The following is a 25196-nucleotide window of genomic DNA, read 5'->3' on the forward strand; positions in this document are numbered from 1 at the left end:
ATTGTGTTGTGTTGCAAGAACAAAAAGAGTGTAGTGCTGCTGCCTTGCTTCGGTTTTGGATTTCCCCTGCTTCCAAAGGAATAAAGAGACTGAAGCATTAAAGGCAGCTGGATAGCATGCATTACTGTTGTTGTTCTCAAAGAACAAAGCCTTTCTTTTAAAAAAATTTAATGCGTTTTACCTGCTTCCATCCACCTCCCACTCTCTTGTTCCTCTGTCTGCCCTAAAATTTCACTGCAATATCTTACACAGAGGGAGCTTCACTAAATGCCATTTCAGAGTGGGTAAACTCAGCCAAGATCTGGAGCAACACATGGGGTTTCCAGGTGTGGAGATTCAATCACTTCTTTTGCACCCATTTATCAGACCAAAAATCAAGCCAGGGCACTCAGCTGGCTGCCAAAACATGACCTTGGAAGTCTCCATATATATATGTATATGTAAATATATTTGATAGGTATCTTTACATATGATATGTAATACATTGCAATATTTGTAATATATATTATACATTTGATTTTATTTTTTTAATACTGAACACAGTTTTAAGGTTAGCAGTAATCTAAACCCAAAAATTTTAATTTCATGGTGTCCTGGACAGAAGAAAATGAGTGTGAAATGATTCCTTTTTTTCATTTACAAAATTCTACCCTGGAGAATTCTTTTTGATTTGAGGGTTAGGTTATTCCTGATTTACAGGAGGAGAGGGAGGTAGTGGAATGCCCAGGGTGGGGTTTTCCTGACTGTCCTTGGCACATCCTCCCTATGGAGCAATGGGAAGATAGAAGGGAAGTATTGACTGTGTGGGAGAACAAACATAGCTAGTGACTTTGAATTTGCTGGCAGATATTTTGGTGATCTCATTTTCACTTCTGGTGATCTCCTTTACACAATTTTATCCGTGGCTGTTCACATGCATCCACGTCTTCCCGTTAGTAATTGTGATTCAAGGTGACCTCAGCCCAAATCAAATCCACTTCCAGCAGCACGGTCTGGCCAGTTTAGCAGTGATGGGCCAGAAGTTGGTCTAGGTATGACACTAACAGCTGTGAGACCCCTAAATCTACCAGAACACCTGGAAAAAGTATTGCAATCTCAGCATGAGTGTTGGCAAGCACAGGCCAAGAGATATTCTCATAACCCACCACTACTCTGTCCCCATGACTCGTTACCCCTTTGACGGGAACTGTTTGAGAGGAGCCAAGACAAATGAAGAGGATCTAATTCCTCAAAACAAAACTAGAGTAACGTGCTAAGCAGGGCTTAAACACTTAAAAATATTTTTCCAGATCCATATGTGACCAGCTAAGGAACGAGGAAGAGTTTCAGCCCAGCTATAGACGCAGTACTGAAAAAGCCCAAACACTGGGACTGGCAGACTCAAAAGTAATTACATATGGCACCTGAGCCTACAGCTTCACACATGCTGGGCATCCTGCACTGCCAAGCCCAATTCTGGTGCTGACAGTCAGAGTGTAGTCCTAACACTGATAAGGAGGTAGACATCAGCTGAAACACTCCACTCCAGATCTGGAGAGCTTTCTGAAGCACCCAGATCTCTTTGTCTGAAAGCCAACATCTTAAATATATTTTATCCACATAAATATATACATAATAAAAAATATTATAAATGTATTGATTTATGAATTTGCCACAATTCAAGGTGAAGCCACAAGCAAAGCAGGTAGTCAGATTTTGCAGTGCCCAATGAATGGTCCTGTCCCACAGACTCATAAGAGCAGATGCGACTCTTCTGCCTTGAATGAATTCAGCTTTTGCTGACAGTGAGTGGGGATTTTATCACTGATAGCAAACAGGAATACAGCTACATCCGTGTACATCAGTTTTTACTAATCTTGCTCATGCTGGACTCAAGTGCAAGTCCTCTCCATCTTAATTCCACAAGCATTTCAAGGTACTCAGCAGAGCCTGAAGGTCAGGGCTCTTTTAGCACTGGCCAGCTATTACAGGACAAAACCACCCTACTCACAGACTAATGCAGATCCAATTCTACATAAGATGAATAGCAAAACGCTGAGCCTTTGGCTTATCAATTTGCCTCGTTTCCTCATGTCCCTGTATCTGTAACAAAGCAGGGGATAACACACCTTTCCTGCATCCATCACCTGCTGGCTCTCGTGGCTCTTGCCCAACCTATCTAACAATCCTGGCACCCGGCCTCCCCTTCGCCACAGTGGCCTCTTTTGTCACTTGTCAACTAATTAGACCTCGCAGGCACATTACCAGCGTGGGCAGACAACAAGGCCTAGAACAATTACAGTTTTTATTTTTTGAAAAAAGCTACCAGATGTTTACTGAGTCTTATCCAAAGGGATTTAATGGCAGCCTCAGCATGCTCCCAACAGAACAGCATCTGCAAGTCTCCAAACTCTGTGATTTCATTAATGCCTCAACAGCCTCAGGTTTCTACCTGGGGCCCAGATTTTTCTTGTTTTCCTCCAAACATTGTGACAGATATAAACAGAGGGGGATTGCCACTCATGCCACACTGCAGCATTCCTTGGCACCTAGAACATTTTGCAAAGTTTTAGTGCATCACTGCTCTCCAGCATCAGAACCCTAGTGAAGGATGCCATCAAATTTTGGGACTGGCAGGATATTGAGTCTTTTATGAGTTTTGAATTGCACCTGCAGGTCGAGAGACTAATTGGAATTATCCATTAAAAAAAGAAGGCTAGAAACTAATAAGAAAAAGATTACAATCACTAAAGGATGTGGTGGTGAAGGAGGGAAAGGGCACAAGGCATATGGAAAGGTTATGGTCTGTACAAATCCTTCAGACTGGTTCATTAGCAAGGCAGTTCATCTCCACTAATGGTGCATTATTACCCATTAGTGTGGAGCAAGATTAAGCCACAAGTGATTAAAAAAGAAAGAAAAATAAAGGCACCTGTCTGTAAAGTATTACCACTGTACACCAGTGGTATGCCAAAGCTGTGATCCCAGGTCTCCTGACCATTCCCAATCTCCAGGTTTAATATCCTCCGTGCTTGAACTGTGAGCCTGGACTGCCCAGTGTTGGCCACTGCAATACAGCACAGATGATTTATGAAGTTAAACTGGCTCAGGAAGCCCTTGTTTGTCCACAGCAATATTGCCACCTCTGTTTCAGGCCAGGGGAGAGTGAGACCAGACTCCTCCTGGCAATATCTGCTGCAGCAGGGCCCAGAGAGCTGGTACTGCTCATAAATCACTGCATCAAGGGAAAGGCCTTTATCAAGGCAACCCTTTTGTCTCTTCTGTATCTGATAGCCATGATTCTGCAATAAAGGCAGAAATACTGTTGGCTTCCACAGTAATTTACTACAGGGAAAAATCAGGTAGTAGGTTCGATACAAACTTGACAGTTCTAACTAGCACTCAGCTGTGTGCTGAGGAAGTTTGACCTTCTTACCCCACAGGAAAGGAAGACAGGGTTGCTTATGGTGTTTTCCTCCTATTCCTCATCTGTCACTGCCCAATGCCTCCCAAGTTCTCTTAGATTTTACATATATAGCTTTTGGCACTTCTCTTTTCTCCAGACTTTTGTCCAAGAGAAGTAAGGAAAAAAACACCTCCCAAAGGAAGGGTTGCCAGACAGCTTGCCAGAGACAGAGATCTGTGATTTCTGAGACTGGCACGAGATGGAAAAGGAGTGGTGGCATCCTTAATGTGAAATGTGCATGCAGAACAGGAATTCAGGGGGCCAAGAGGACACAGCTAAGTTCAGGCATATCTTCCCAGTGGAGGACAGCTGAATACTTTACTGAGATTTTTAATTAACTTATTACAAGCTCATGGTAATTAAAAAAAAATACTATTCAGCAGCCAAAACTAAATTAAAGCTTACCTGCACACATCTTTTACCTGATGAAGTCTGATAACTGGTGGGATACCTAGAGTAGAGATAAATGCTTTCCTCTCCCTTGACATTCCCCCATAATTTCCTTCATCTCAGCACCTTCTCTCTGCTTGCCTCTGCTCTCTTACAGCTTTTTCCATGCAGAGCCTCTGGCGGCACAGAAAAACTAGAAAAGTAATATCTATAGCCAGAATGCATTTCATACCCTGCTGGCTACCGCAAAGAATATTTTTCCAACACATCTGTAAGACACAGTTTGCAGTATTAAAGAGAGGGAGGTCCTCTACAGTTCAGCACATTGTGAGGGAAATTACACATTTTGATCCACAGGTGCTCCACAGGCTTATGTGTCTCCATGCAGATTTCTTGGAAAAAGACAGGCAAAAGCCATGGGCCACTTTCAGGCAGTCTGTAGGCAGACTAAATGAATCACTTATTTTACAAGATGATTCAGTAGTAAACATGGAAGGACATGCCTCCTTGGATGAGGGAGGGTCAGCAGAGCAGTTGGGTCTTGACCTGGTGCATTTGATGTTTGCATGCCAGAGTAGGAGAGAGACGATCCTATGGCTCCTGCAGTGCTGTGCTACCCAGTGTAAAACAGACCTACACTGTGAAAAGGCCAAAACTGTGCCCACCCCAGGACAGGGACCAACCTTGGCACACCAGGAAAAGTGATAACCCAGCTGTGCTTGGCTTCAAGAACAGGACCCTGGACAGCCTTTGGCCTGGCAAAAAGGGATTACAGGAGACTCAAGCAGTACCAGGATTTTTCTCCTGTAAATGCTTAGCTGTTATTTGGGGACCAGCTTCTGGTATGCCATTTCATTTAGAAGTAAAGACACACTGAAACACTGCAGGCTCAAGCTCTCTTCTTCTGAAGAGGTTGTGAGCAGTTTTCAGTATCTGAAACTGTCTAGGAAAGGAAATACAAAGTTATACTTTTCCTCAATCTGTGGTTTGATATATTTCCTTTTCCTTTATTTTTTTCGAAGGCTGAACCCTGGGCTCATTTGCCACACTTGAAAAGACAGGATCTTCAGAAGATCATCACAAGCCCTACAACTCTCTCCTCAGCTCCTAATGTGATTTCTTCAGCTGATGGATTCAGGGCACATTGCAAACAGCATTGCAATGGCTGGTAACTCTGCACCTACCTCCTTGAAGATGTTGAGGTGCTTAAGGAGCCCCTCTTCATCTCTTCCACTGCTAAAAAGAGCTTGTGTGACAGCTTGCAAGGAGAGCAGAGTGCAAGAAACCAGCAGGTTGGCACTAGTGCACCATAATCATCACACAAGCTTTACAATGAGAAGTTGACTGGTGGGGAAGCAGAGAACTGAAAATACTCTTTGAGAGCTAAACCCCTCTCAGCTCAATGCTGGCAAATATAGATCTCTGAATTATGACAAAGGACCATCTATCCTCCTCTTCCTCATGCACACCAGAACAACAGAGGGGTGGAGGCATTTGAGCCAATCTGGTTTCAGACATCTAAGAGCACAGGCGCCCAAGGATCTACAATCAGTGGGAAGAAGGGGCACTTTCAAGGGAAATTGAGCCCAGCTGGCTTTGGACCCATCTCAGGACAGCATTGTGACCCTCAGGAGGGACTGGTCTCACCACTGGTATCAGAGTTACCAGGAGTTATCAGAGTACCAGGACATGGTAGTCCCCTCACATGCTCCCTACCACAGCAGGAGCAGGGTTCTGCAGCCCATGTAAGGTCTTGACACTTCATGCACCTGCCAAAGCAAGCAGGCTGAAAGCCTTGCTCTTCAGGGTAAATCAGGAAAAAATGAATGTAAAATTGACAGCAATAGCAATTTCAGTGGAATGGTGTATTACTAGCAGTCTTATTGCTTCCACTGCCTTTATTAGAGTGTATACACAGTGTGCAATAATGTAATTAGATTTCACAATGTGTAATAATGATTTTTATGCAATGCAACAACTGTGCATTAGAGAGGGGAATTGGTTCCCATTACAGAGCCAACACGAATCTTGGGCCAATACTTCATACCTGACAGTGCATCTGTTGGGTCTCAGGTCTGGGCTATAATCCAGTAAAAGCTGGAGAACAGCCTAGTGTGGGGTTTTTTCCACTGTGACTCCAGAAATGCCTCTGTGCTTCCTCCTGCCCCATGCCTTCCTGTATGGGCAGCATCCCCAGAATCCAAGAGAACCCAGTGCACAGCTTTTTCATGACTGGAATGCTTACAGGAGAAGACAACCCATTTTTGTAGAGTAGGGAACATCTTTATGTACCTTTGGATAAAATTATTTAGGAGCTAAGGTGCACACACAACACATGAGCCTACCCAGGTGGGAAGAAAACCAGGAGCACAGCCTGAAATGAGTGAGGGAAGATGAACCACCAAAGGACTGGGGCCTACATAGAGCCCATCACAGGGATAATAAGGAGACAAGAAGTAGAAGGATATTAAAGTACTCGTGATCCAGAGATATTCACTGCACCCAAGTGCAGCTGCTGATGTGTGAGTGGGCTGACATAGAGCCTGGCACAAATTACCCCTTATCACAGATGGGACCAAGTAATTTCCAGCATCATGTCTCCCACTTTAGCCCCTGATGACTGGGCTGGAACACCTGTGGCATGTGCTGGAAAGAGCACAGCAGTGGCCACCCAGCATGTCCTGCAATGCAGTGGAAACAGCAGCAGAAATGAAGCCCTTGTCTCCAGCACATGCAGAGCTTGGCTTAACTCTGCCTGGACAATGGCACCCCAAAGCACTGTGACTTGCTCTTGAAATCCAATTGTGACAACAAACATTTGATGCCTTCAGAATAAATAATTTTCACTTTCCCTCTGAGTGGACTTGTTTTAAATGCCACTTACGCTGTCTCTGCCATTAATGAGCACAAGTTGACCCACTTATTCTCTGCTGCATTTTTCACAGCAAATCATGACTTTACTGCAAAGGTACAGAATATTAGAGACACAATTTCACTGGCAAGATTTTTCGCTTGTGAACACATTAGTATTTCCCTGAATATATTTTTCCTCCCTTGTCTTGCTAGAATAGAGAATTGCTCTTTTGCAGGTCTATTCTCACTGTTATTCCCTTGGCTTGAGTGAAATATATATGAGATGACTCAGAGTTTGAACTCTCAGTATATGTTTCTAATACAAAGTCTCTGTGTGTCTGGGGACGTAAGACAGATATTTAATTTTAGATAAGAAATACTAGTGACATCATGCCTTTGATTTCTTTACTGGATATGTGTGCAGCCTGCACATGGTGAAGCTGTCCAGCCATAACAGCCTCATTGCTTTTAGGAAGCTGCTTAATATTCAGCAGAGGTGCAAGAGCAGCAGCAGCCACTGGTCCTTACGAGTGGGGCTTAGGGGGAGTGCACCATACAATAATACATATGTAAGGGTAAATAAAGGATATTGTAAAGAAAACTGAAGTCTCTAAGTCTCATTTTTGTGCAGCTGCTGCATCCCCAGGACAGCAAAGCTCTAAGCAGGGTGCATCAGCTTGAGGGTCAGCTACCCTTATCCCAAATCCACCTTGTAGATGTTGGTTTATGCCCCCTCAACACACAGACTGGGGAGGTTTAATTTAGCCTCACCATCAGTGACTTCAGTTTCCCACAGCAGCAGATGCTGGCAAGTGCATCCAAGCAGAAGGAAGCATGCACATAACAGCTTCATTTTTAGCTTTACAGATGCAAAAGAAAAAACAAAACAAAAAAACCAAAACCCCATGTCTTCATTTTATTTTGAAACATGACTAAAAGCTCATATGCATGGAGGGAAGCTTTAGAAAAAAAACAGACTCCTGCAGCAACACCTTTTAGTCGAGACCATTTTGACGACATTACGGTGACAAATGTTCAGCCCTTCCTACAATTTTATACCTTCCTACACAGCAGGTGTTATCCAAGAAGATCTAGGAGAGCTATTATCATGGATAAACAGGGCATAAGACAGGAAATAAATTTTAATTGCTGAAACACGAGCAAAACTGCCATACTTACATATCAACAGAAACACTTAGCATGTGGGGTGTCTTACCAAGGGGTCCAACAGAACCATCACTTTTCAGCCACTCTTGAAACATTCTTCCTAAAGTTTAATTTCCAGTTCAGCTAGGAGTCATAAAATTACTGCTAACATTATCACCCTCATCACTTTGGCCTGCATGAAGGACACCCTTCTCAACACACCCTTTTGAGCTTGTTAAGGGCTTCTGAGCAACATCCACAGCTGCTGCTGTTACTTCTCCAATTAGGGACCAGGGTTACATCCTGGTGGGCACAGAGCTGATTAAAGCAGCTCCTAACCTTCATACAACATACTTGTATTTACTTTTTTTTTTTTTTTTTTTCACTAGCCTTTGTCAGGTGCTTCTAAAAGAATAATGCCCTAAAAGAATAATGGACAAACCTGTAGTTTGAGAGAATTTGGTTGGTTTGGCCTGTAAAAGGGAAAGCTTAGGAGTGATGTAATTGCAGCCTTCTTCTACCTGAGGGAGTCAAAAAGAAACATGGAGAGGGACTATTTTCTGACACCAGTTCTGGAATGAGGGGTTCAAGGTTGTGAGGCACAGTTACCCCTCAGCATCACTCTCTTGTGATCCCATGCTCTTGAAGGTACAGCCCAGGGTGCTGACATGCAAAATTTACTCCCCTTCCCGTACTGCCAGCTGGCAAGTAATTTTCCAGGCCTACCTCATACTATGGTAATTTTTTATGTTAATAAAATATGATTGAGAAAAAAAATCACAAGTGTGAAGTATGGCTGAAGACTCAGCAGGGGTGTTTCTGCAGTTCCTCAGGGAGCCAGCAATTCCTTCTGACCCTGAAACAAGAGATTGTAGGTGACAGGCTTTCCTTTTTTAATTTTTCTTTTCCTTTCTTTCTTTAAACTGTAAAACAGCATAATATCTTACTAAAGCTCACTGTACATCACCTGACTGGTGTATTGGGTCAGGGAGTCCGTGGGTTAATCCCGTGATGGGTAATGAAACATTACTTATAACTACATTTAAGACTTCACCTCTTCATTGCCCCACATAGTGCCACTTGCTGTATTACCTATGGTGAACTGCAGCACTCAATTCACCTTCTCTGGACGCTACTTACTATTTTATAGGTCTCCAGCATGTCACTTCTTCTGTGCCTTTGCACTAAAAATATTTCTAAATGGCTCCTAACAGGAAAGGCTCTGCTTTCATTTAATAAATCCTTTATGTCTCCTTATTCCTCCGTCCCTGGGAGAAGCAGCATGGTCCAAAGAAAACATGTGCCATCGACTGGGAACCTGGGATTAAGCCTCCTTGGAATGTTGTACCCCTAAACACTCATTGTAGCCCAGCCACTTTCCCAGCTGCAATGCACGGTGAGCAGATGTTTTCCTTGCCCCCTTTGACCACGCTTTCCTCAAGCTGTTGCAGGGGATATGGCCCATGTGATTGAGACACAATTTACCTGGAAATGGGATTTTCTTGTAGGGTAAGGCAGCGGAGATCACCACACATGTCCATGAGCTCCTGCCTTTGCACTGGCTGGTAGCTCCTTGTTGCTTTGTTAAACCTCCAGCAGCGTTTGTAGGCATTGGGATATTTATGTTGACTTTGACACACTACCACTCACATCTCCCGTATTAGGGTTGCATTGTTTTTTATGTGAAATATTGCAGCAGCTAATTGCAATTACCAGAAAGCATATACAAGAGAGCTCGTTGATTGCCAGTAGACAAAGACACTTTGGAAATCTTGGATTTTGCTATAGATGAAAGCCTATAAATTTTAAAATAGCAACCACGTTATCGTTTACAATTTCCGTTTGCGAACAAATTCCGCTAAACAAAATTGGCGGCTGATTAAGTAAACATTTATACATAAATAAAACAGTGAAGATCTCTTCAGTTGTTGAGATTCAGCCAGTTCAGTCTCTCGTAAATAATACAGTGATGAATTCTGGCGTTACAGTGCATGATAAAGCTACCTAGCCTCAAAGTCTTAGGCAAACTAATCCATACGCATGAATCAATCAGTTCATTTTAGTCACACCAGCGTTATATAAATGTCACCAAAATCAATGCCTGAAAGATATAACAGATTAATAAGTCCTCATGCGGTACATCTAACCGGGATGCAAACCTACAGCAGATAACTTCACGCTGAACACAGCTATACAAGTTTGAATAAGTCATTTTAATAGAAAACTCAAGGGCAGGCCTGTAATGAGCAGGCGTGGATGAGAAAAATCTGGTGCATTATTAATTTCAGACAATGCCGAGTTCTTTTTCATAATGTACATTTTATTAATGCTTTCTGTGATAGCTTTTCATACCGGTTCACCACCAGGAGTACAGTAATTACAATGTATTAAGATTCATTCCATGCCTGAGGAGTAAGGAAGTCCAGTTACGATATGGAAAGCAAGTGAAATGTCAATCAGTATTGACTCAGGGCTGGATTAAATCAAAACTCTGCCGGGTGGGTTTGGTAACAGCACCTCCCACACACAATTTTCAGTGATTATCTGCCTCCCCCTTCTCACTGCTCATCTCCACTTGTGACCTGTATGCCATCGATATGGATGCAGTGGATGGGATTCATCGTTTTTATTAGGACTTGGGGTTGGTCTGGCTCATCTTTACAACTCTCAGTTGTGGGGTGTCAGCCTCTTTAGGGTTGGAGAGAGAGAGAAACATTGAAGGTTGTTGTAAATGCCTCCAAGAATAACTCTTCTAGACATAAAGGCAAGGATTTAAGGTACAGGATGATGGGATTATCTGGGGAAAGGAACTAATAGTGAGTGCTCCAATGAAAAAAAATCCACCACTCAACCCAGGGGAGTACTGCTTTCCTGCAACCTAGTAAAATCGGGGAATATCTTCTTTCCCATAATTGCTGCCCCTGTGTTTCTCCCAAGTTGCACCTCAAACCTCCCCAGGGTCATGAAGCCTTGGGTTCAGGATTTAGCACTGCCCTTTGGCGCCCTAGAAACTGTAAGAATGGTCCCCTCACGTCTGTGAAAAATAGTGAACTTTCAAACATTTTTGAGTTATTTATTTTGCTTCATACACTGGCTGACTTTCAGCACATTTCCAGCACAAAGTCAGGGTGTGTTGCTCGTAACTTTCACTATTTTTCTACCTGGAAAAGAGACTAACAGCCTCCCCAAGATGATGGTGACCTTGCCTGGGGACACTATACAAGGCTGGAGAAGTGGGCAAAGGAAGAGGGGTCCACACGTGGCAGAGGAAAGCACAGTGCCTCCCGTGCACTGGTTTGATACATAAAAAAATGGCCTGATAAATATATAAATCACTTGGCACTGGCAGTTGTTAGGTCTTAATGGTAACACACACAGCTGGATGACAGGAGGTATTCAAGTATTCAAGTGGAAAAGACTATCCCTGCAGCTCACCTTGAACCACTGCAAGCAAATTACTACTCTAGATGCCCACATCCCTCAGGAATTTGAGGCAGCTTTCAATTTCTGCTGATTACCCACTGCCCATTCCTTGCAAAGGTAAAGGGGCTTTGGCCCCAATGCTGTGCTAAATAGTGCAACAGTTGTTTCATGCTATCTGGCTTCTTCACGGGGAAGACACTTCACCTTGGCACTGCTTTCCTGCAAAATGCTAAGTTGAAGAGAGAGAAAATGACTAGGAGTAATTTTCAAAAATATTTGTTTTCTTCTCATGTATGGGCTTTCTTCTGATTTCAATTTCTAATTTTATTCTCTTTTCCTAATTTCCCTGCACCGCATGAATCCGAACAGTTGGACTCAGAGTAAATAAGGCATAAGTAAGCTTTGGGTGGTGAATGATGGAAGGGAAACCCCAAAGCTCCTGTCCAACCTCCAGGAGGGACCATCCTGCCAGCACCCATGCTGGAGTGCAGCCCTGTTCTGCTGGCAGTGCTTGCAGATGAGCACTGTTGTGCCAAAGCAGGGGACAGTGGATGACAACTCAATGCAGAGCAGAGATGTATCAGCTCTCACTCAGCTCACAGCATTCCCCTGCCTGACAAGCCTCATTCCCTGGAGAGATGTGGACACTACCCTGCACTCGTGCTACTAAAGCTGGATCTAGCAGCATTACTTATGACTCCTTGAATGTGTTTGGGCGTATAAAGGGCAGTACAACACACACATCCATTTTCTCTCCTCTCTCATGTACACAGCTACACAGACACGGGGACCTGCACTGGCTGGCAGCTCCTTGGACCAGACACAGCCTTGCACACGCGTTCACACAGACACAGAACTGCACAGACAGGCACTGGCTGACATGAACACAGAACATGTCGAGGCATGCCTCCATTTACCCAGCCCAACACTTGGCCCAACACCATTAATAAGCCTTCAGGGTTTGGTTTTTTCTTGTTTTTTTTTTTCTTTTTTTTCTTTTGTTTTTTTTTTTAATCTAATGTCAAAAGCCTGGGGATCACCACGCTGATGGGGTTTGCATCCCTCTGATGATTTCTGCCCATCCCACCCTCCCCCTCTCCCACAACTGCACCAAGCAGTCCAAGTCCTCTGTGGGCTGTAGCTGAGTATTTACACCAGCGGAGACCATGGGACCAGTGAGTTCACCCTGTTTGCAGGGACTGGGGAGGAATGTCTGCCAAGTCCTCTGCTGGACAGGTCCATCCTCCTTCAGCTGCCTGCTGCAGCCACGGTGATGGCACAGCTTGGCTGCGAGAGCCCGTGCCAGACTCCAGCAGGCAGATCCTGTGGGCTCCCATATATCCATCCCCAGCTGAGCTGATTGAGAAACGCTATCTTCAAGATACTAAGGCTCATTTTTTTTTTTTCCTCAAAAAAATATTTCTATTTACACAAGACAATAAAATCTGAGCAGCTTTCCCTCGAGAAGCTTTGGCCAAGTGGAGCTGCTGCTGGACACATGCGCCGGTCCCTATTTACAAGCAACAGCTTCACTTGACAGTACTCTGCTGGCACGTTCAGCTTCTTCTGGTGTAAGGACTACTTCTCTGTCCCTCTGGTCCTTCCCTTGTTGGCTCTTCGCACTGACAGGTCTGTATTTACAACAGCAACCTGGATCCGGCAGGTTCCCCTTTATACAGCCCAGCTGGAGAGCATGGAGAGAGGCTCAGGATGGTGGATTAAGCACACTCGGCCATTTTTAAGTTATTAAGTTGCAAAGTCAGTGTTCGGAGCAGGTGAAACTAATTTCTTATTACAAAAGACAATTTTCACCCGTTCTGCTCATCTTAAAAAAAGAGACGAGCGACCAGACGGCGAGGGCTCTTCCCAGGGCGCTGCCATGCACGGGGCAGTGGGAATCTCAGCCGGGCTGTTCTCTCCTTGGGGATGCGAGGGTTTGCTGAGGGTTTGGTGGAGGCCAGCTTCTCCAGCCTCTCCTGCGGCGCGATCCCAAGCGAGGGATGTGAGCTGAGGCACAGAGGAGCTGGGGCGGTGTGCCGGCTGGGGCAGGCTCACGGGTCCCCAGGCTAGATGACACTGTCCTCCATGGTGACTCGCCTGAACACCGGCTCCTGCTTGGGCGTCCTTCCTCCTTCTGTGAAAAACAAGGGGAGAGCAGGTAAATCCCTGGAGCAGCACCTGTTTGAACCCAGAAGCCCGGGGAGTTTTAAACTTTCTGTGCTTTCTGACACTGACCCCCAAGGGAACACTGCTTTTAACCTAAGGTCTTAGAGAAGGCTTCCAAATTTAAGTGACGGAATTAAAATCACAAATGTACAGTTAAAATGGAAGTGTGTCATTTCACCTAGTGAAGAGTTTTGAATTTGGGGTTTTTAGAATATAATAATAAGTATGGGACAAAATGGAAGTTTTTAAGTATTGTCTCTGTCTTCTACCTTCTTCATGATTTCAAGTAGTAGTTTTTAGTTAAACAGTGCTACACTACAGGTCACAAATGTTTAGTTATTAGATCAAAAATATAAATAAGTGTTAATTCTTTATTAAACTGTTTAGCTTTAAAAATCCTTATAACTAACTAAATTCAACTCCATTGTACTCGTTTTTAGCTAGCAGCTAAAAGTGTCACAAAACTCTCTATACTATAAATAAAATTTAATAAACAACCAAGGCCAAACACAAAAAATTTGTCTCCTTCGCATTTTTAATCCTAAGTAAAAACAAAACAAAACAAAACAATAAAAAACCAACAAAACAACCAAAAAACCCCACTAATTAAGTAGTACAATTAACCCATTTACAGGACCTGCAACCATCAGCAGCTATTTTTAAGATTATTTCCATCCTCAAACAAAGCAGGGGATGCCTGGACTTGCCTTGAAAAGGTAGGCTTGCTCAGGGAAGGTGAATGTAATTATGGGTGAGCAACCCATTGGGAATCTCCCACCCTTTCTGCTGAATTTGGTACCAGAGTTTTGCCTGGCTTTGGCCCCCACATGAGCCAGCAGTTTGTTGTACAGCAGCACTGGCCACTGCTGCCCACTGCTCTGCATAAGAAAAGTGACACTGAGGTGTCTCTCTGCTCCTCTGTGTTCAGCACATCACTGAGCTGCAGCCACCAGTTCATATCAACACAACCGGGATTGTTTGAGCAAACTCTTTTTTCTGTTGTGTCGTCCCCCCACCCCTTAATAATAAATATTCAGTATAAATGACTGCAGAGTAAACAGATTTGTTTTGATATCAGGCATTATCTGAAGGGCACTTTACATCGTGAGTGCTCTGCTTTACAGCTGCCTTTAATCACTGCAGCCCTAGGGAGGAAAGCACCTCCTTTCACAAGCTCGTGTTGGGAAGACACAGCCACACGCACTTTGGGGTGACCACATACAGGCTTTTTCGTAAATCACATCTCAGGGAGATCTTAAGATAGGCTAATCACATTCAAGAAGGATCAAGAGTTATTCTGGAGCCATTTTCTAAGCATAAATAATTTCAGTCTGTTTCTCGCCCTCCCAAATATGCTTTCTGTGGCGTCAAAGGGAAAGTGGAGGGGGCAGAACTGGCAACTTTTCAGGCATCTCCCAGCTTGGCCATTTTGGCTGATCTTTTGGGGTTTTTCTGAGGAGGAGGAACTTTCATCCTTTCCTTGTTGCTCATCTCTCTTTTTTCCTTTTTTTCCTAAGTAGTGGGATGCATTTTCTCCTTTAATTTCCACTGCTGTTAGCTCAGTGGGCTGCTTTGCACTGCAACTATAAACTGCTAGCAGTGGAAAATGCCTGGGTGGACGGTGTGTAAAGAATAAAGAAAATAAAAAATCCCACCTATTTAATATGTAGCACTCTTCCTAGCTGATATCAACAGCAGCTTAAGCAATGAGGCCTTTTATCTCTAAGTTTGAATAAGCAAGCAAGAAGTGGGTGAGGGGAAGGTGACCAAAGGGCAGAGCTGAGGTGCTTGTACTGAAAAAACCCTCCTATTTATCAGCAAGGGACCCTGTAAAAAAAAACAAACAAACCCCAAACCCAAACCAAAGGCTACTTTGTTGCAAACCTTTAAAACGTATATATTTCTTTCTTTTTTTAGGTGAGGGAATCAGGGGCTGGCCAGAGCAGGCACACAATAGCCACAGCAAAGCTTTAGCTTGCCTCCAATATGCCTCCCATCACACACAGTTCTAATTCCCCATGACCTTGCACTTCTCTCCAGCTGCCTACAGAAAACACCTGAGAAACTCTTCTGGGCATATTTCAATACCAGATATTAGGGGCTTTTTCTTTTAATCCCCCCCCACCAAAGTCCATTTTGCCACACTCTCTTTGCAGCTTTTGGGCAACCAAGTCCTCAGAGGTGCTTGGAGCACAGCTGGGGGTGCCCACACAGGGCTTCTGCTTCCCAAGTGGAATACCCAGACATCCTCCACCCAGTTTGTTGACCACTTGTTTTTCAACATTCATCCTCCAAAGCCATTTCTCAGTGGATATTACCACAGAATTGTGGATATTGGATATTACCACAGACTTGTGCCCACTAAAAGGTGAAGCCTTTGCTGCTGGTGGGACACAAAGGCTGCAGGGCTCATGTCTGGAGTGAGGTTTTCTTGCACAGGGACCCAAATTTAACTCTGCCTGAGATGCCTCCTAGAGAAGTGAGGGAAGACATGCTGAAAACAGTTTTATTATTGCCGTAATTTACCCACCAAGCACCCTTCTGCTGGAAATAACCTTTCCCAAGCTGTAACACAAGATGCAGTCCATTTTAAGTGGAAGTCTGAGATATTTGATCATCTGTACAAATATTGCCATCACACTAGCTGAGGAGGTTGTGCAGCAGCTATGTTTGTGTCTTCAAACTTGCTGTTTGGGGTTTTAAGCAGCACTGCTAAAATGCCAAGCATTTGTTTCCAACACATAATAATTGCTCTGTGTACCAATATTTTTTGTTTATTTATTGAGGTTTTAGCTTGGGTTTTTACATGTGTACAGCGTATTTAAGGAGTAGAAATATAAGAAAAGAAAGTGAGTGGAAGATAAAGAAATGAAAAGACAGAAAACATTTAGGATAATTTTTTTTTTGTTCTTGGCATTTTCCTGAAGAAGACTATCACCATCTGTCTGGCGTACCGAATACAATAAACAGTAAGCACCTGTAAAAAGCTATTTTGATGTGAAAAAGGAAGATTTCCAAGCTATCCTGGCTAGTCTCAATATTTCAGCGTTAAACAGATCGCCTCTTTGGAACTGCGATGATAAATGGTCTGGTGTATGATCCATACATTCCCAGGGCTTGCCAAAGCCTTTGGAAGAGCAAAACTGGCCCTAGGCCAGCTACCTGTGCTGAAGGAAATGTCCCTCAGGCCAGAAAGGGGAGTGCTGCTGCCTCCCAGGATACTGCAGTGCCCTCCCCTGACTACACTGCTAATGTCCCCACCCAGGACAGTCACTGAACAACCCAGGGCTGCCTTCCCTGGGAGCACTAATCACAGATTTTATCTGGCGTCAGCTTTACACTGCAGGATGTCCTCCACGCTGTTACCACAGAGCCTGCAACAACATGACATTTACATGATGTTCATGAGCCCAGACTATTTAAACCCTAAAATATTCATTAAATAAAATTTGCATAGAGTGTAGCTGAATGCAGCAGATAGCTAAAAATAGAGCACTTTTCTTTCTAAAGCTAAGGAGGAGATCAGGGTGTGACAGATGACCATGCCTGTGCTCTTAGGCTTTCCTGAGAGAGGTTTTTCATAAGATGAGCTATCTTTCTATCCCCGTTGACTAGGCAATTCTGCAGGGTATTACATTCTTCATAACCTGGTGAGATTAAGGGCACATGGGGTGTGACAGAGAGGCCAGCTGGTCAGGGAAGGGGGATGCAGGCAATAGAGACACACACAGAGAGACAGAAGGACCCCCAGGAACTCAGTGCTTCCCTCCATCACCACTGTTTCCCCTGGCCCTCTGAGGTATCTCACTGCTTATTACCTGGGGCATGGGAGGAAGAAAAGAGATTGGTAAACAACTACAGATTGTAGCTGAAATTAAAAGCAATCAACAGGCAGAAATTAACAGGACCATGGTAAGCAATCTTGCCTACACAGTGCCTCCAAAGCTGCAATGAATACCCTCCATTCCCAGCAATCCTCCAGCCTACATGGTCTTTCTTGGCATGTCTTTTGCCTTATATTTCTCCTTCACGTTTCACGGAGATCTTACAGTCTCTTCTGGCTCTTGCAGAAAATGGGTGGAAATTTCCTGCTGGAGTCAGTGTCCTTAAGCAGTAAGCTGATGTGTCAGCTCTTTATGGGGTGGTGTGCAAGGGGATTACACAGGAGAAAACAACCCTGTGCAAATTAGGAGTGAGTGAAAAAAGGTATTCATAACTTTTAAAGCATCTCAAGACGATTTTCAGGAAAATGCAAAGCATAGAGCCTTGCACTTCTCCATTCCCCTCTTCCCACCTGCAAGAAAAGCCTTCTGAAGGGGCAACTCAATCAACAGATCAGCATTAACAATCCTCACTCCAAACATGCCTGGCAGCTCATGCTTCCCAAAGGTGCCCTGTGTTTCAGAAATTGGTCTGTGTATCAATTGATGTTCTCATCAGATCAAGCACTACCTGTTTGCTTCTATTTTGTTTGTTTTCAGCTGAAAGTAGGATGTTTGTTGCAGTTGAATGATGAAGCTTTGATCTTCTCCCTATAAAGCAAATCTGGTTGGGCTTTCTTTGTTTGCTTTTGTTTTGTTAAATGGAGCTCTAGAAAAGATCCCTCGAGTACAGGGCTGATTACCCCCTTCAACCCAGCCTACACAGTTATGTGCCCCAAGCATGAGTATGGATTTAACACCATAATCACTACTGCATTTTCATCACGTTTTTTTCTCACATTCTTGCCTTGGCTCAGCATTGAGAAACGCCTTACAAATTTTGCAGCTCTCCCTCATACCCCAGGAGCATTGTAGGCACTGAGGACTTAACAGTGAGTGGATTTTCACATGCTGCAATCCGCAGAGGAGACACTGTTGCCAGTCACATAAGAATTGTACATAGTGAGCTTATCAACAAGCACCGACCTTCACCATGCCCATAATCAACTATCTGACACAACAAAATCTGTTCTCAAGGGGAAGAAAATGCCAAAAATATTCTGTGTCCTGCTCCCCTTCATAAAACACCCCCACTATATTACAGTCTTAAACCATTTTTGGCTTAATAAAATCATTAATATATATTTTCTCTGTATTTTCTGATTCAGCTGTTTCCTAAGCCATAGGAAGCACCAACAGTGAATCTTGTGATGTCAGAACAGCCTGGGGACAGAAATAATCAGCTTGAAAATAAACAGTGTTTTTTTGCAATCAAAGTGCTAATAGGCACGGGTAGGCTGGCAAAGAGAAGGGATGGAGGGGAAAAACAGCCTGCACACTGATAAATCTGAAATACATAGAAGGGCTGGGGAAGAATGAGCATTTGTAGTAAAATAAATTAAAGATTTTTCAGTAGGACTAAACGAGCCCATAGCAAATCCACCACTGGTTTGTTCTTGCAGACTGTCAGAAATATTGGTAAATGGCGTGTTGGTCACCTCCCTCCCACTTTACCACGATGATATTTGCTAGGGTGTATCTCACCCTCTGCATGAACTCAATTCCACCATATCCCTGAAAAACTTTTTTTGAGTCTATTACAGTAAAAGAGTTTTTACTTTCCCCAAAATAAGAGGTACCTCAGTTATTTAAAGCCTCAGCAGCCTCTTGGGCTGCTACGTGGATTGCTGTGACCCCACAGGTGTGGATCACCTGCTGTACCTGTAAGAGGGGATCCACCACACACTATCCACACTTCCATAGCTGCTGGTATGGAAAATAAAATGGAACAGGGAGGCAGCATCAAGAGCAAGAGCACTACCTGGCTGGCCAGTGGCTGCTCTGCTATGTAGGCAGGTGATTCCCCAATATTCCAATCGGAAATGCTCCCTTGCCAAAACCTACACCCAGCAAGAGGCTCTGCTGTGATCAGTGTTTGGTCTCACATGGAGTTTCTTCCCCAAGGTGTTTTGTCCAGAGTGGCTGCAGGAAGGATTCAGGTGACTCAAACCAGACTCTTTTGTAGGCCATGAATAGCACCAAATACCACCACCCCTGGTTCTCTTGCCCAAGAAGCACCGAGCAGCGCTGCCCCAACGCGAGGACAACCCTGGGATGGAGCAGAACTGCTCCACTGATCTGCTGCTGCTGCATTTATCCTCCAGCACTGGGAATATCTGCTCCAAGTCTTTTGGTTTTTACCCAGCATGATAGGACTTGGATAGGAACAGTTTAGGTGGAAGCAGCACCAAGCCCCTAAGCCTAGGTGATGGGAGGGCTTTGCGAAAAATCACTGAAAATTCATTACCAGTCATATCCAGAGGTGGTTATTTTCCCTGTCAACCTTTCCAGTCTGTTCTGTGGCTTTCTGTATTCCTGATTGCACTCCAGGGATTTGAAGGGGGAGGCTGGAGGAGAGCAGTGAAGTGCCAGTGGGCCATTGGCAGAGGTGGGGCAGGAAGGACGATGTGGCCAAGGATGGTGAGGGCGCTTGGCATATGCCCGGAGCAAGAAAATAAAGAGACAGCAAACAACGACCAAGAAGGCCTAACGGGGACTTGTTTTACTCTTTGACATGCTACCAGCGTTTTTAATCTCAGAAAACCCAAATTAAAAAAAAAAAAAGAAAAGAAGAAAATTAAGAAAAGAAAAAAATTACAATGATTAAAAGATACGACACGTGAAACGCTATACTCAAATCATCCGCGTGTCGTTGGCTACTTTATACAGTAGGCACAAAACAGACCTAGAATCACCTGCAACAAATGTCAACCAATGTTGTTCTTGCCCCTAAACAAGTACCACCAGCCTGATATTTCTAGTCAGCCACAGCTGCATAACCTTTGTGCTTAAATTTCTCATCTTAGTCCTCCTTTCTTCAGCATTGCTCACCCATGCCGTAAAGGAGTGGAGACTCATACTGAAGACATTAATGGAGAGAGGAACAACAACGACAAAAAAAGAGAGATTAATTGTACAGTACATACATACAGTATCTTCTAAATCGTGATCAGTTGTTTATTGGTTGGCAAACAAGCTTCACTTTTACAACAAATATTAGTAATGAGGTCATTCAACTGTTGAGACCGTACAAAATGGATCATAAATTAAAAAAAAAAAGAAAAAAAAGAGAAAAAGAAGAAGAATTCATACTCCGTGCTGCTAATTTACCTCCAGAAAGCCTATGTTACTTAAAAACCCGGTCAAATAAATAAATTTCCTGTTAGGAAAAATAATGAACAGAGGACTTTTTTTTTTTTTTTAATTAAAAATCACCGCAAAGTACTTTTTTAGCTCACTACGCGTCAATCTATGTTCTTCTTAACCACTGCAGTACAAGTGCCTAAACCGGGGACCAGACTGAGCCGAGAAGGCCCTTTGCTCCTCCAGGGAAATGGCCGTCTCCTGTGGAACCCCCACTGCGACTACAAATCCCCCTCTGGGTCCTTGGATGTGCCCCGAGGGCCTGGCTGAGGGGCCGTTCACCAGAGATGCTTCCCAGGATTATCGATCGGTTGTGCACTGACAACGAGGAAGTTTGCCCTGCTCTAGTCTGCCAAAAGGTCTGCTGGCAACACGCCGGCTGAAAAAGGTTATACAGCGAGGAAATTAAAAGACTGCCTTGGCTGAAAAGAAATGGTGATGGTGTTACTAAAAATGGTCCTTAGAGAGTGATGTCTGGGTTTGTTTTTTTTTTTTTTTGCCCAGTGAGTTTTTTTCTGGGATGGGAAGGGGACAGAGGGAAGGAGCAGTGGAAGAGGCAAAACAAAATTTAAAAAATAATAAAAAAAGAAAGAGTTATGAAAAACCTTGCTCCTACTGGTAGACAAACTTACAAGACCAGCACAACAGAAAAAAGTTCTTATTTTTTTTTCCACTACATTAACAGGGACGCAATTCTGGAGGAACAGAAAGCAGACTATATGTGCAATGCTAGTATCTGTACATTACATAGAAATTGTTCGCTTCTCTTTTTCTGCCATTAGTTTTTATCATCCGTTAATACAGCAAAATGTAAAATATGCCTTTAGCACAGGATTCTAGGATTCCCTTCCGTCTCATTTAATTTGTTTATGTTTTGTTTGCTCCCACAGCAAAGGGCGCTGCAGTGAAACCAAGTTGTGAGTGACCATAACCCATGATGTGATCTGGATTGGTAAGAAAGAGTTTTGCTAGCTTGTTTTACGCAGCGCTCCCACCTAGATGCGTCATCGCTACTAGTTTCAAATGCACATTTTTGGCCTTTTATTATTTTTTTTTTCCCTCTTAAATCAGGTCCTCGGTATTAAGAGCAACACAGCATCAAGGATTGTTTAAACAAACACGGCATAACTTGAGAAGGCCACGAAGTGTGCCGTTATCTATCTCTTTCATTAACATAATGAAGTCTGTCTGGAGGGAAGAAGGATGGGAAGATAAGGGGGGCACAGCAGTTACTGTCCTCTCCGGGCCGGCCTAAAAATTCCAGTAAAAAAAGTCTGAGAATTTCCTTTTGAACAGCATGAAGATTTAGGAGTACACACAATATTACCACTGTTTGGATTAACTCAGAACAGTAAACCGAGCGTTACGGAGAGGCTTTGAGTTGTCTCTTTGCTTAATTTTTGCTGAATCTTCTATAGACTAGTGACCAAGTGAGCGGGTCCTTTTGCATTGCCGTCCGGGGAGGTTCCCTCTTTGTTTGGTGGGACTATAAAACCGTCGCTGCTGCCTCGACCTAGCTGGTAGTAAGTGTGTAGCTGATGGACGTGGTTCCTGGAGCCAAGATTGGGCATGCTTTTGTAGTAAACATCGTCGGCATCGCCACTGCCGCTTTTCGCTGGTGGAGGATCGGTCTGGGTGCTGGCGGTGACGCTCTCCGTCATGGGCATGCCAGCCAGCGCGGGCATACTGGTGTAGAGAGAATCCCTGTTGGGCGACTGCAGGTCGTCCGTGTGCTCGTTGGTCAGCAAAGGGAAAAAGCTCTCGCTGTTGTCTTGCGGGATGCGGCGCCGACTGTAGAGGTGGGGCTGGTGGTTGTCTGCTGAGTACACCCGGGGAGGCAGCAGTGGGGCGTCCGACTCCTCGTGGATGAGCTCCAGGCCCAGGCTCTCCTCGTGGGTGAAGGAGGTGGCGTCATCCAGCACGATGGCATCGTCCTCGCTCCCGCCGCCCACGCTGTTGACGAGTTTGTTCATCAAGTTGCGGCTCTGCTCGCTGGAGCGCTCATGGTTGTTCAGGTAGGAAGGGATGTAGTTGGAGGTGAGTTCCTTCAGGATCTTTTTCTCAAGGGCGTTCTCCGTGTGGTTGTACCCGCGGTCAAGGATTTGCACGCAGTTGCTGAGGTACTCGCCGCTGGCGATGCTGTAGCTGTTGCCGTGATTACCATTCAGTGGTAGAGTATCCGTGACACTTGTATCCCTGGCATTGTTCAGAAGCCCCTCTGAAAAACATTACACAAGAGAGGGTGACTTGTACAAACAGGACACTCATGCAGGATGTGCACACTCAAACCCCCTTCCTAGGCTGCCGCGGCTGCTGGGGGCTGGGCAGCAAGGAGAGCATCGCGGCCAAAATGGGAGGGCGCAGCTCCACCTAACCAGCTGGTGGTCAAGGGCTTCCCACCAAAAGAAATGGAAAGCACTGTCAAGTGTGTGACTTGATATGGCAACATCCAGCCGGAAGGATAACCTCTCCTGGCCAGCATTCTCCTACAGCTCTTGCGCTCTATGTATTCCTGGGGGCGCTGAAAAATTCACGACTCTGGGCTGCTCCCAACTGCCTTGGCTCTAGGAGCTTTGGAGGAAGGGGACAATTCCTATCAGCTAAGGGAAATGTATATGCAGCTCAGGCTAATCACTACCAAAACTTCATTTGGGAGTGTATCCTTCCTAGATGAAAAAAGTCCGCTCTTCCCTTTCACTGGGCAGGGTGTCAGGATAAATAAAGACATAAGGACTGAATGGCAGGATTCAGGGAGTAGCAAGAGGAGGCACAAAGTGCTTCCTGGCCCAGGATTTTCTGGAACAAGGCTAAATGCTCAACCTCTTCTGGCTTAAGGGCACAATCAAAAATATTTACTCCACACTGGCCAGGTGGGGATTTTCTAATACAACTGATGTTGGAGGCAGCTGTTCTGGGGTCTTGTGAAGCCTTTAAAAATAGCTTCTATTCCACCTGCAAGGTTAAAGCAGTGGGTTCAGGGGAGGGTACAGCAAGTACCATCACTGCCACGGTATGGTGGGCTCACGGGAACCTGAGAGGAGTAGCAGGGTCTCAGGGTGTCCCTGCTCTAATTGCTTATTGCATCTCCAGAGGTGCCTAAATGCTGACAACATAAGGCTGGAGCTCAGCTCTTTCCCAAAGCACTACAGGAGATGGCAGGGAAATGCTCTGAGAGCAATGCCAGTATGAGTGGGCAAGGGAGAAGAAAATCAGGCCCAGCAGTTAAGCCACCATGCCTTCTTTTTTGGGATCACTGGTCTCCTTGGAAGGAGAGCAGGCATGGGGATACAGCAAATAACTTATCGACCTCTCAGCTAAGGGCTTCTGGCATTGCCAAAAACTGGCAAGCAGCTCCCAGAAAGGCACAGTGGATCAGAGAAGCCATTAAACTGACAATTTCAGATGAACAGTTGCTCATACCATGCTTAGTACATGGCATGTGTACCTTCTGAAAATACAGGATTCAGTCTATATCTGCGATGGAGTAGTTGCTGTTTGTCAAGGGCTGGAAAGTGCTACTGAAGGCTTCTTCTTGCTTTTGAGTGAAATGCCCCAAATGTGTCGGTCACCTTTTAGGTTTCTGAAGCTTAGAGGGTGCTGCTGTATCCTGGGTTCCCCAGCAAATGAGGGAGCTATGCCAAAAAATCAACTAGCCATCACAGACATAGAGCAAAGCCGTTGATTTTCACGGTGAAAGCTCTCCAACCGAGTCACGATGCTTGGGGAGAAATGAAAAGTGAGCATTTTTGGGGGAGGGCCGTATGTAATGGGTGACAGGTACAATAGCATCTGTTTGATGGTTACGCTGAGTAACGCATGCATTGAGGAGCTGAGCACTGTGCTCCTGCTGCCAATGCATAGATCTGGGGGGTTTGGTGCAGAAATAAAATGGGAGGCACTGCAGGTGAGAACAGAGTGGGGGCTGCAATGAAACGCGCCGTATAAAAATGCCATGACCTCGCAAATAAAAACATGAAGTCAAAAAAAAAAAAAAAAAGAAAAGCATACACAACTAAAAGAGGAACTATGCTGGGTAAACAATACCACAAAAATGAGAAATAAACAAAGAAAGCATCATCTAATCTCATATATATATATGTACACATACACATATATATATACATACATACATATACACGCATACACATATATATACATATGTCTATTCATAGTCTTTTGATTTCAAAACTGTGAGAATAATTTCCTTTATTAACTACATCATCTATATGTGATGCAATAAAAGTGAACTAAAAAAAATTACATTTGATATGCAATGTTTAGCTTTACTCCCATACTTGTCTCTCTGTAGGGCTCTAAACGACAGCATGAAGAAAAGGAAAGAAAAAACAACAAGTAAGCTTACAGCGACAGTAGGAGAAACATGAGTAAAAAGCAAATTGATGATATGCAGAAAAGAGAGTTAACGGAAATAATTTCCACTGCCCAGAATACATGAATTTGTTACAAGGTTTATTTCAGGTTAAAAATATTGACATTTTAGACAGAAAAAAATATTTTACGCGCAATATTCAATAATCTACATTTTTATTTAAAAAATTATCACATTTAAACTGTTTTCCAATGCCATTATAAAATGTTCAGCGTGCAACACAAATGAAGAAATAATGCCAGGAAATTTAAGAAAAATC

General features: G+C 44.1%; 1 protein-coding gene across 19 annotated transcripts in view; it reads right to left on the minus strand.

Annotated features, from left to right (window-relative positions):
- Window positions 1–9494: 9494 nt before the first annotated feature.
- ADGRL3 (adhesion G protein-coupled receptor L3) overlaps window positions 9495–25196 on the minus strand; it is a 487951-nt gene continuing 472249 nt past the window's right edge. For 6 of the 19 annotated variants that reach the window (XM_088164012.1, XM_088164013.1, XM_088164015.1 and 3 more), the window contains 2 exons: window positions 24843–24860; window positions 19885–22765 (listed from right to left, as the gene is read on the minus strand). In XM_088164012.1, coding sequence (XP_088020138.1) covers window positions 21960–22765; window positions 24843–24860 — 824 coding nt within the window. In that variant the 3' untranslated portion in view covers window positions 19885–21959. Of the gene's footprint in view, window positions 13392–19884; window positions 22766–24808; window positions 24861–25196 lie in introns of those variants that run through there. The other 13 variants (XM_088164025.1, XM_088164022.1, XM_088164026.1 and 10 more) reach the window with 5 other exon arrangements.

This window comes from Sturnus vulgaris, chromosome 4, assembly GCF_052056855.1.
Source record: "Sturnus vulgaris isolate bStuVul1 chromosome 4, bStuVul1.hap1, whole genome shotgun sequence".
NCBI lineage: Eukaryota > Metazoa > Chordata > Aves > Passeriformes > Sturnidae > Sturnus > Sturnus vulgaris.